At 38.3% G+C, this 12,393-nt stretch overlaps 1 protein-coding gene across 8 annotated transcripts in view; it reads left to right on the top strand.

The window, feature by feature from the left end:
- LOC137235672 (band 4.1-like protein 4) overlaps window positions 1-10,980 on the top strand; it is a 53,706-nt gene extending 42,726 nt beyond the window's left edge. Inside the window, exons 7-11 of one of the 8 annotated variants that reach the window (XR_010948021.1) lie at window positions 8,008-8,275; window positions 8,354-8,567; window positions 9,556-9,750; window positions 10,597-10,715; window positions 10,829-10,980. Coding sequence is in view for 2 of the 8 variants with exons in the window: in XM_067758557.1 (XP_067614658.1) it covers window positions 8,008-8,353 (346 nt within the window). In the remaining 6 variants the exon portion in view is untranslated. Of the gene's footprint in view, window positions 1-740; window positions 1,207-7,643; window positions 7,778-8,007; window positions 8,733-9,555; window positions 9,751-10,596; window positions 10,716-10,799 lie in introns of those variants that run through there. The other 7 variants (XR_010948019.1, XR_010948017.1, XR_010948018.1 and 4 more) reach the window with 7 other exon arrangements.
- The last annotated feature ends 1,413 nt before the right edge of the window (window positions 10,981-12,393 follow it).

Genomic DNA, 12,393 nt, shown 5'->3' with positions numbered 1-12,393 from the left:
TGAAATGTTTATATTATTAAAAATTATATTTATGAAATTGTCAGTATTCGAAAAATGAAAGTTAGACAATTTCATGCTATGATGAAATCGAGTACCGGCTAGTGGATTAGCCGAAACAGCGCTATTAGCAACCCTTCAGCGCAACCTACATGCACAATACTAATGAGAACAATCATTGAAACTCTTTTTCCGATACAAGATTACTGATCACATTAAAGCGAGGACCTCGGAGATATGGAAATCTTAAGTATAATGGACAAGGAGGTACTGGATGCAACATATATAATTGCAGATTAAAAGTCTCCGGGACAGGATTGAGCGGCAAATATGGCTCTTAAATCCGTGGTAAGGTCTAAAACATTAGTATTTACGGACCTCTTCAGCGCCTGTATCCAAGAAAGCGTCTTCTCCCGCTCATAGAAACCTTAAAGGCTAGTCCTTTTGCTGACACTTGGTAAGATGCCTGAGCAGCCATTCTCATTCAGGCCACTTTGTATGTTGGACTCGATAGGAACGATTCTCGAGCGTATTTTTAGTGAGCGTCTGTAGCAGACCCTGAAAAGCCCTGGTGGCAAATGGTCAGTTTGAATTTCAAAAATCAATATCCACGTTAGATCCAATACAAATAGTTGTAAATATAGCTAGTGAAGCCATAATCCGAGGTCAAAATAAAAGAAAGATCTGTGGTCTTATTACTTTGGATATTTGAAGTTCGCAATGTTAAAAGCATTTCTTTACAGATAACGACAGCGATACGAAATTTTGTCACACCTGCTTACGTGCTCAGAATAATTGGGTGATATTTTAGCGTCAAAGTACTCCTCTTTGAACGGTTGAGGGACCAAGAAAGCAAACCATTAAGGGCGCTGTCCCTCAGACATTTGTTCTAGGGCCAACGCTATGGAATGAGATGTATGATGGTGTGCGTCAAATTGATCTTCCCGGAGTCACGCAAAATCTCGGCTATGTGGATGATATTGTCGTGGTAGCAGTAGCCAAGAAACTGAAACTGCTTCAAGCATTATGTAATAACGCCGTAGGAAGAATAAAGGAATGACTGAGGAAAATGGGCTGTAAATGGCTAGCAGTAAGACAGAAGTGGTTTTGGTGACCTGGATTCCTGGAAAACTTTGTTCGGGAGTATTTCAAGAGAAATATCATCAGCTCTTGTTTCCATTCATGGCTCGGCACCATTAAACTGGATTGGTGAGCTGATAGACTTACATTGAGTGATCTGTATTTAACAAAGAGAAACTGCTTCTCAATTACGACTTGCAAATTTGATTCTTTAATGGATTTCCAAGTTAAAATCGTGTTCGCTCCTAAAACTGGTTTCCTGCTAAACGAAGATCTTCACAGTAACTATTAACTATGTTGTTGTTGGCTAGATACTAATGACTTTTTCATTGACGACAGCAATTATTTTGACTTATCTCTCCGGGTTTGATATCCTTGTGTTCTGAAAGGCTCCGGTATGGGCTATTTCTACTCTGGCAGTGTCGTGCACAATCGCACATTGCGTTCATTTTTTTACCTTGCAGAGATAAAGCTAAGACATTAGGTACTTTAACCCAATGGCAGACAAAAATGTCACAGAAGTTCAACATCTGGCTGACTCCGCAATTAATTTTAAAAAGTCTCAAACAAGCCTAAACAAATTATATCGTTGAATGGAACTTACATAATTCTATTTTCGTTAACTCAAGACATTAAGCTGCATTCAGCCTGTATCTCGATTGAAAGCTTACTGATGTATATGCTTCGGACAATTTCGTAAAGACAACAGCTACCTGGAAGTGATAACGAGAACCTTTCTCATCTCCCCTTTTATCCACTATCAGCTTTGTGCCAACTCTAGGTTACAAGAAGAGTTTTCTTAAAAAAAAAAAAAAAAAAATTATTACAACCGGCTTGTTTTAAGCCATATTTTTTCAAGAAGTTACATCTGTTGTTGTTATTTTGGTTTTTGTTGTTGTTATTTTTATAACCGCAAAAAAAAATGATAGTTTAATCTGGTCTCAGCTCTACTGATGTGAAAACGATTTGTTTGGTCCATCTAACCTTAAGTCACCTATAAGGGGTGATATGCCTTGCCCCACCATATTATAAGCGCCTCAAAAAACGGAATTCGCCCAAGCTCTCGTTATTCATACATATCGTTCCCTTGATTCGTTGGGCTCATGTCGGAAATGAAAACATCCCCACCACCATAAGTGACGTGTTTCCAGAAAACAGGTTAAAGATGGTCTTGGACCCAGCAAAAGCTGTGTATGCCCACCCTAAAAGTTCTTGTATACTTCAAATGAAATTGAAAATATTTTGAGTGATAAAGGTTTTTAGTTTATATCAGTGCCACAGTTACCCTCGGAAAACTGCGCTGCTAGTGAGCTAGCAAGGGAAATCACTAGCTTGCAAGCAATAACATCTGCTGGCTGGGTGAATCCTCCTCTGAATACTTGCAAGCACTGCTTGCGATCTCAGTTCACGGAATAAGCTAGCGTGAGACGGGCCAAGGTACAAACATGTATAGTGTCAAAGCAAATCTCGGCCAAGCTGGACGATAAGAGATCGCAATCGGTCATACGTCTGAATTCTGTATTCTAACTGATCACTGTCTTATGAGTGCCAATAGGGCTCATTGGTGTCTGCAAACAAATGACTTCTGCTGCAGCTGCGGGGATAAGGAATAAATAGAAAGCGTAGAGCACTATCTATGCCATTATCTCGCCCTGTCGAAGAGCTGCTACCGATGTACATTGCGGAGATAGAATGCGCATATATAAATGAATTTCTGTGCTACATTAGGCAAACGCACAGGTCTTAGCTCCATGTGTATATGAAGCACGTTCCTTCGTGTTATCTCGACGTGTCACAATGGCCTAAGCGAGTCTTCGCTTGGGCAGCGAAGGCGGCCTATACAACCTAACCTACGGCAGCTCTTCCGTCTCGACGTAATAGTTCCATAAATAAATATTCAATTTATCAGTTTTGCAGATCTTGTAGTAAACAATATACTGAAGCATCATTGATCTATCTAAATTTTGTATTAGAACAGGAGCCCTACAAACGAAAATGTCTCACGATACTTTTTGTGCCACCTTACAACCCGCTTACAACCGAAGTTTTCTATTTATGCTGCCCACTAATGGTGGCACATTTTTTCATGCAGACAAACCGAATCGACTACAGTTCCGCATGCGTCATGGGATGTATGTGATACAATTTGTTTCTTTCATTCTTGCATAAAACAAATTTCACTTTTTTGTGACTCTTTCAGTTCTGATTCATTTTTCCTTTTCATTAGCGAAGAAATCAAGTGCAGTTCTTGACTTTCAATATGTTTTCATAGCAGAAATACCAAAAAAAAGAAGAAAAAGTGCAACACATATGAATGATTGCCAAAAAAAAAATTAACAGATTCAAAGAAATATAGCGCAGTTAAGTGGATTTTTTGCTAGTTTTATGGGTTTGCGCTTTTCCCTTCATGTAAAGTGGCCATACCACACTCCCTAATGACGCCGCTGAAATCTATTCAAATTCAATTAAGGACAATTGTTTCGTCTAGACATTTTCAAAGTTGTTATTTAACGAGGGATATTTCCATCATTGATCAATTAAGGTTCGGTGTTGGGAAAAGGAAGCTTTTTGAAATTTTGCAACAGGAGTTTTGGTTATGCTAAAGAGCATTAGTGTGAACTTGGTATAAGCCAGCCACGAAGTAATATGTTGAAGTTATAATCATTGCATTGATCGTTGCATGGCTTATTTAAATCTAATTTTTTTAGTAGAACGTATTTATATACATTAAACCAATATCTCTTAGCAATAGAAATGGGGTGTTTCACAAGACTACACAACTGCTTTTTGATTTTTCAATAACATATGGTTAAGTTAGGTTGAGGGGACGGGCATTTCCACTCAGAGACGTTTCTCTGATGAACCTAAGTAGGAGTGAAAGATGTACTTTGCTAACCTCTACCACACTGTCGAAAAACCGTACGCTCAGAAATATGAGTTGCCATTGTTGCTGTCCTGGATATCGGCAGAGAAAGTGATGAATCGAATCCTTTTCTCCTTCACCCTAGCAGCTTCTGCATAGGGAGCTCGTTGGGATGCGCCACCGTCGAAGAATTGGTATATCACCGCAATGACTTATAATGACAAACCTAAGTACTGTGACTACAGATTTGTTTAGCCTCACAAGGAAGCTAGATGCTGTTGTCCTAATCTCATATTCCTCGATTTTTCTCAGTTGATAACCCAGTGGTGGTCATGTGGACCTGTCCGCCTAGCTTATGTCCATTTCGGAACCCTCACCGGCCATCTGCCAATTCATTTCCTTCAATATCGCTGTGACCTAGGACGCAGAAAAGAAAGATAGTGTGATGCCTTACAGACGCGTGAAAGGTTTGACCGCACAATATCCGACTTTACAACGTTGAATTATAATGTCTTTAAGGCGGCTTGGCTGTAGATTTTCACCGAAGATCGGAGCCACACTGTCCTGGAACATTCTTGCTGCTCTCTCTTTGGCAAAACCTCCGCCTGGAACACACTGCATGAGTCATGAAATCGAGACGATTGATTTACCTGCAAACGCTTTATGTACATTCCAGCGCCCAAAGCTTATTTGGTTTCTGGGAGGGAACCAAGTGAAAGAAGAATGCCTAGCATGATGGTAGCATCAACTTTTTTCAGAATATTTAGGGAACCAGAATTCCTTGGACAGTCTTATTTAGTTAATGGAAGTTAGTTATAATTTTTCAAAGGATAAGTCAAAAAGTTTTCCTGCCTCTTTCAATGAAATGTGTAAGATATTAACAAAACCTAGTCTTACTCTCGCCGCGAAGCCAATGAGGCAGGTATCCTCAAGGAGGGCAGATAATTACCATTTCATAGCAAAAGTCCTCGTACCGTATTGGGGATTCTCCGTTTGGTTGTCAAACAAATTCTGCTAACACCATGGGCGCAGGCATTCTATGTGAGGCCTCAAAAGTTTGCTCAGCGACCATACTGAAAAATTCTCTCAAAAACCAGGATTTATATTATTAAATAACTCTGCTTTCAATGCTAGTAGCTGTCTAGGACATATGCTACTTGCTGCATCTAGATCTGATGTCCGGGTCACTCCTAATAGCTAAAGCATAGCCCTGGCGAACTCATTTAGCCCAGCCTCCGACCCAAATCTGATAACACTGACTAGGCCTAATTTAAAAGCATTTGACGCCAAAAGAAAATATCCAGTCAGAGCACCCAATATGGGCCTACAGTCCTCTTTTTTAATGAGAACAGTAATATTGTTAATTTAGGGTGCACAAGATGTTCGAAATTTCGCAATTCTGTGCTTTTTTGCAAGGCTCCAAAACGGCCAACACCAAATCGTTGTTACAACAACCACAACATTTTTTTCAGTGAGAACTCAAATCAAACAACGGCGACCCAGTTTCTTAAAACGTTTCTGAAGCATTTTCATTTCCGACCCGAATCTTGAATCACGACGCTTCAGTACTAAGTACTTACTATACATGTCTGTAGCTAGAACACGCGTTTGTGTGCTAGATACTAATAAGTATCTTTACTACATCTAGAAAGGGACCATTATCTAGCAGCGATGTTGATTTCATCTATCACCATTAAGTTTCTCAACATTACCCATACTGCAAGCGAATAGGCAATTGCTCAATTTTTCAAAAAATGCGTTGGCTTTTTATCAAACAGCAAATAATGCGAAAACAAAACATACAAATCGATATTTATTACACACACATTATGTGTGCTCAGCTGTTCCACTGAAGATTACACAGATTTTCAAAAATTCCTGGACACATACGATACATTCGACAACGAGACTTTCATTAATACGCGTAGGATAGCGGAAATGGTATTATGTTGATTTGAGCTAAGTATATATTAAGTGCCATCATTTCAAACGAGCTTTTCCTCCATTTTGTGGTTTCCTGGTTAACTTCTTCTATATGGCTAGCAAATAATAAATTTTCCCATTATTTCAGCATAGCTTAGGCTATTGTCTTCATTGCCGCAACTCCATGCAGCGATTCTCTGTCCGTTCATATATCGTATCTAACCCCACACCAAGGGAACACATATGGGACGACGACCCGAAAAATATATGCTGTTACGAATTTTGAGAACCCTTGATGATTTTCTGTTACATGTCTGCTCACTGAACTGCCAAACAAATCGACTGCAATACGTTGTAAAACAAAATGCTCATTATTCAGCACTACAATGGTAGTAAAACTTCACAATTTAATGTATACGAGTACATCACTTAGAACGTGTTAAAATAAAACAGATTAACTCATTCCTTACACTGCAACGGTTGCCCCGTCATTATGTTCTCCCAGGGTATAGACTTGTCGCAAAAAGCCTACCCGAATAGTTGCTTATTGACTTCTCGCTCTTCTCTAGCTCGCTGTGTCTAAACACATGCATGCGCGTAGCTTATCTAGCGTCGTCTTAAGCTGACTGCGCTCGTAGTTGTCCGATGTTATATCGTCTGCTGAAATTGTTGTTGTGCAGTATTTACAAATATAATTATATATATTAGAAATAGACAGTGAACGGCGACTCACGTTGCGAAAGTATTAAAGCACACTTGATCTGTCTGACGAAGCATTGCTTAAACAACAACAACATTTTTGTTTTCTCCTCGGACCCTACTCAGAGATGAGCTGACAGAAAATGTATGTTAGTAAGAGCAATATTAATCTACAGTGAACAATCCAAACCGTCCATAACCGTTTAGACGGTTAAGCGCCAATTAAGTAAGTAAGAGCAATCCAAACTGAACGACAGTCACGGAGCAGGAGGCTTCTGAGAACAATTACAGCTCATACTTTTTAGCCGGCTTCTAAGCAGCAGCTGGCATCTTCAAAGCCAAAGTTGTAGAAACCAAAATGGCCTGCGGTTGATAATAAAATAACTTTGTCGAAGTTATATTAAACTGCGATTGCGCTGTCGTGGCGGTGATTGCACTCTCAGACTCCATTCGGTGCCCGTAAAATATTTACCAGCCAGTATTTTATATGCCATCCTTCGGCATATATAGACAATTCAATGGACAGCTTTCTGCGACTGACGTGGTGTGGTATTTTGGTATTAGTGTGCTCCGCCAATCACACCAAAGGTCCTGGGGTCAATTCTTGGCCAAAGCAGCATCAAAACTTTAGAAAAAAGTTTTCTTCAATTAAAAAAGGGTTTTTCTAAACGGGGTCGCCCATGAAATTACGAGAGCATTTTTGCCATGGGAAGCTGCTCAGCGAAAAATCATCTGCCTTACAGTTGCCGTTTGGAGTCGGCATAGAACATGTAGGAGCCATCCCTCCAATTTGTAGGAAAAATTACGAAGAAGCACGAAGCAAGTTTAAGGAGAAGCTCGGCCTAAATATGATCGGGAGGAAATCGCACTAAGTGTATGTGACCCGGTCTATGAAAAGGTGACTTATGACTAAAAAAACAGCTTTTAACAGCTGTTTCTCGCAATTTCTTTTTGAGTCATAAGCCACCTTTTCATAGACTGGGTCACATATATGTTTTTATTAGACTTTGAACACCAAGGAATTCTGATGAAACATTTTCCATTATATTTAAATTATTGGTAATTATTGCTTTTTTTCCAGCTGTCAGCAACTTGTAAAAATTTTATACGCAAATGCAAACTGGGAGGACGATAAATTTATTGCTTCGATCGTACAGTCTTTCAAGACAGTTGGACTACATATGGATTGTGTTGCGCCTTTAAGAAAGGCTATTAGTAAGTTACAAGCTTGATTAGACATGAGAATATATCGCCAAATCGAGCTTATTTTTTAAGAGAACATGTCAGAGTTCGATTATATACTTCGTGAACACGAAAAATTACGAGCGAAATAAAAAGTTCAAAAAAAAAAAAATTATTACCTGGCGATTTTTTTTATATATAGTTATTAGGTTTCGATCACTGGTTTTTTTGAAACTAACCTCTTTGTTTTTTAATACTTGCAGTTACGCCAAACGTAGATTTCGTGAACGTTTCGTTGGTCCAGATTTCGGTTTGAAAGTTGTCCTAAATACAAGTCATAAAGATGAGTTTATGTCCATATTAAATATAGACGGCTACATTGTTATTGTACATGATTCAGACACATATCCGGATCCATCATCCGTTGAATCACAAGAGCTATATTTATCAAGTGGCGAAGGTTCTTCTGTTTTGTTGAGAGCATTTTTGATTAGCACAGAACCATCACTTCGGTCATTTAGTTCACAAACTGTAAGTACAAATTTTATGTTATCAAATATCTTTATTTTAGCATTATTTCTCTTTTTCGTTTTCCCCTCTCTTGCATAGCGCAATTGTTATTTTTTAGGATGAGTTTCCTAAAAATGGAGTCTTTCGTACAAAGCCTTATAGTTTCTCGGATTGCATAACAGGTTGTCGTATGCGCAGCATGTTGGCTCTGTGCCGTTGTATACCATTTTACGTTGTATCGAGCTTTTGCGGCGATCAGGAAGGACTAATTTTTTGCACTCTTCAACACGTGTTTGTCTGGTATCTTATAATTGTGAGTAGAAAATTTAAGCTAAAATCGTGTTTTTTCAAAGTCAGTAAGTATTTCCGTTCGCATAAAAAAGGGAATATATAAAATGGGCTGAAAAGCAATGCAAGCAAACTTTTTCAGCACTTTTACGCACGAAAAATCTAGTTATTTCAGCTGTGATTAACCAAAAGGGCGAGTAAAGAATTAACTTGGGTTTTTGGATAGTCAAAAAACTAGTTACTCAAGTAAACATATTTTCTAATGAACCAAGAATATTATCAATCGATTAATTGAGTAATTAAAATACGATTGATAAAAATTTTGAGTAATCAATAAATCGCACAATTAACTAAATGAGCTAAATTCAATCACAAGAAACTAAATTTTAATTAGAAATTTAAAATGTGATTATTTAAACTCTTAAGTATCCAACTATTCACACGGTCCTAACTTTAAGCGAACTGAATTCAATCATAAGTAATTAATTTGCAATTGAGTAATTTGATAAATAATTATTAAAATATTGAGTAACCACCCAACTGAGCAACCCTCATTTTACATGAACTGAATTCAATTATAAGTAATTAATAAACTAAGTTCAGTCGCAGTCGAATTAATTGAGTAATTTGAAATATGATTAATGAAAATTTTGAGTAGCCAATTAATCGCATAGCCATTATTTTAAAATAGCTTTATTCAACCATAAGTAATTAAATTGTAATTGAGAAATTTGAAATTTGATTATTAAGCCTCTTAAGCAATCAATCAATCACACGATCTTAACTTTGAGCTGAGCTAAATTTAAACATAAGTAATTTAGAAATTTGGTACATGATTAGTAAGAATTTTTTCGAGTAACGTATCAATCACACGGCCCTTATTTAAAATGAACTGAATTCAATAACAAATAATTTATTTGTAACTGAGTAATTTGAAATACGATTAATGACAAATTTGAGCAAACAAACAAACAAACAGTTCTAATTTTTATTGAACTGAATTAAATTTTCAGCTATTAGTTCGTTATTCAATGGTATTTTCAGTCAAATGGAATAACGCACTTAAAGAGCGCGAGGCCTGGGCTAGAACGCTATTACGAGGAGACACTTTACTGTCCCGAATGCTTGCCATCCTGCAATGATATACAATCTGGAATTTCGGTGGCGTCATTACCCATTGATCTTTTCACGACTACAGCTACGCCAGAGTAAGTATAAATGAAGAAAATAGAGGAAAATCATGAAAAATTTGTTTTGTCAGTAAGTCTCCTTCTCTCCGACCAAGCTTCAGGTTCTTGATTGATCATGAGTTGAAAAGCTGCCTTCCTACAGATCTATATTTTTCGATAGATGTCAGCCCAAAAAGATTGCTAAGGTCAATTAGCACCACAGTCAGTGTCTGATTCGCATCGTCAGCCACAACGTTGCTTCTTTTTAAATTCTCCGAGTAAGCCTTAGTTGCCTCCATTAGACCTATCAACCACTTTATCCATCCTTCTCTTTAGCGTTATTCATTATCACGTCCATTGTCTCTCACGCTGGCTGTCGTGGTGTGGTGGTAGCGTGCTCCGCCTATTACACCGAATCTTCTCTGTTTTTCAAAACGTAGCCCTCGATTCTTGCAAAGTTCTTGGCAGTGCACTGCCTTCGACCTGCTAATAAGGTTTCGCTGGCTTATGCGAAGCGCTTACTTTCCCTGTGTAATTCCAAGTGCTGGACGATTCTTGCTGCAGTTAGGTACTTAAACAGAGCTCTCTTACCCACATTCTCCTACATTTCTTTTCTCCCTATTCGAACTTGCTTGCCTCGTTGACTCTCCACCAACTTCGATCTCAAAATTCGGCTTGTTGTTGTTATTTTTTCCTCAAAAGTGCTTTCCAAAAGCTAAGAATGAGCATGAGTAGTCCTTCGTCAGGCTGAATCCGGTTCGGTTTCTTATGATACTAGGCCTCCTATTTAATGCCACTTTTCTTCAATTAAAACTTAAGGATCATTCAACTTTAACTTGATAACCAAAGTTTTAACACCCCTTTTTATTATAATCTCAATTTCAGTGAATTAAATGACATCGGCTTGCATTCGAATGACGTGTCGGTGCTGAGTGTATTTTTTGATGACTCGTATTCAAAGAAGTATAAACGTTTGCTGGGCAATACTTGGTATGAAGCGTTATGTAAGTATTGTAGACTATTTATAAGCGAGCACTAAAAAATCTTCTTTTATTTGAGTAATCTTAAACTTTTAATCTTAAATGGAGTTTTGTTTTTCCTTTGATATATTACGCAGGTACAGTCGGCAACGTGACTTCCATATTTTTGGGATTCTTAATATTGGCAGAGAAAAAGAAAAGAGAAGGGCGCCGAAGAGGAAATGAAGCTTTACATGTATCCTTAAATATTTAAATAAAAAAATTGTATTGTTAAACTTGTTTTCCGATTCAATAAAGAACGTTCTTAAAATATCAAAATACAATCTTGGACTTCTAATCATTTAAAAGTATTGACGTTAGAACATTTTAATAAGGAATACGAGAAACGGGTGCGTGGCAAATTCTATTCGAGTGGTAATATTCATACTGGATATCTCAGATACATTTATGATACAATACTGAAATTCGTAAAAGTTATATAAGACAGTGAGAGCGAAAAGGAGAGGAAATGAGAACGAAAGAAGAGGATGTTGGAGAGCGAAGGAAAGCTGTGGAGAGGAGGTGAATGCTAATGAGAGGAAGGTAGAGGGGAAGAGAAAAGGGTGAGTGAAGTAACACTTGGTAAACATTTTTTGTGAGTTAACGGAGTGACAAATTGTGCTGATTCTCAGACTCGAAGTTGGGAAAAATCCATGATATATGGGGCTCACTGTATTCAACTAACGTATTTCATAGCCCGTAGTTGCTATCGTTGTAGCGATAAAGACACTTCCCGAACCATTTGTGGAGTGTTATCGATGTTGATGGTGTTTTGCCCGATACAGAAACGGTACGTTCCGATATCAAGCGCGATTTAGGTATAAACCCCACCATCTCGGGGACTATTTTATATGACAAAATTAAACCTTCTAGACCATCCCTACCAGATTATTATTTATTTCCGTTAATCCATTTGTAAGGTGGGTCTCGTCGAATTCGGGAGTAGCATCCAACCCTTATGGAGTCGAGTAGGCGCCACACTTCTTTTTTTCTAATGAATAATCATTATGTTGGTATAATATGCGTCTGACACACAAACATATTATAAGGGAGAGTTGTAACTAATAGAGGTGGGGAGATGAGTGATAGATTGCAATGGGGAGATGGGTGAGAAGTGGGCGTGTTGTTGCGAAGTCGGTGGACTATGAAGGGAAATTGGCGAACGATTGGCTGATGCCTCAAACTATCACAGAAATAGGTGAGTCAGAAACGATTTGACGCATACTAAAAGTACTGGTAAATGGTGAATCAGATAAGGAGCTAAGAATATTACCGCGGTAGACATCCGCCGGTAGGAAGCGACCAAAATGCATAGACCGCAAGTTTCGAGGAGTCAAAACATCTGCGAAGATCTATCCACAACCGTAATACTCCGCATAACCTTGGGGTTGTGTTTGTCGTGACAGCATTGAAAACAATTAAAATAAGGGTGAATCGGTCGACAGTAGACTAGTGTTCAAATCGGCCGCGCTCACGTATTTGGATGACGAATGAAGATAAAAAAATGTTTCGGGCTAACAACAATCCAGAAGTAAACACGACATAGTCCTGCATGCAAACCCGAAATGGTCTCGAAAACAATACCGAAAAAGTCCCACAAAGATCCTTACGCAATAGCAACATTGTACCAAAAACTGCCTCCAAAATTCGGAGGTCGCACTAT

This window comes from Eurosta solidaginis, unplaced genomic scaffold (genome assembly GCF_040869045.1).
Source record: "Eurosta solidaginis isolate ZX-2024a unplaced genomic scaffold, ASM4086904v1 ctg00000151.1, whole genome shotgun sequence".
NCBI classification, from domain to species: domain Eukaryota; kingdom Metazoa; phylum Arthropoda; class Insecta; order Diptera; family Tephritidae; genus Eurosta; species Eurosta solidaginis.
This window is presented reverse-complemented; position numbering and strand designations above follow the sequence as displayed.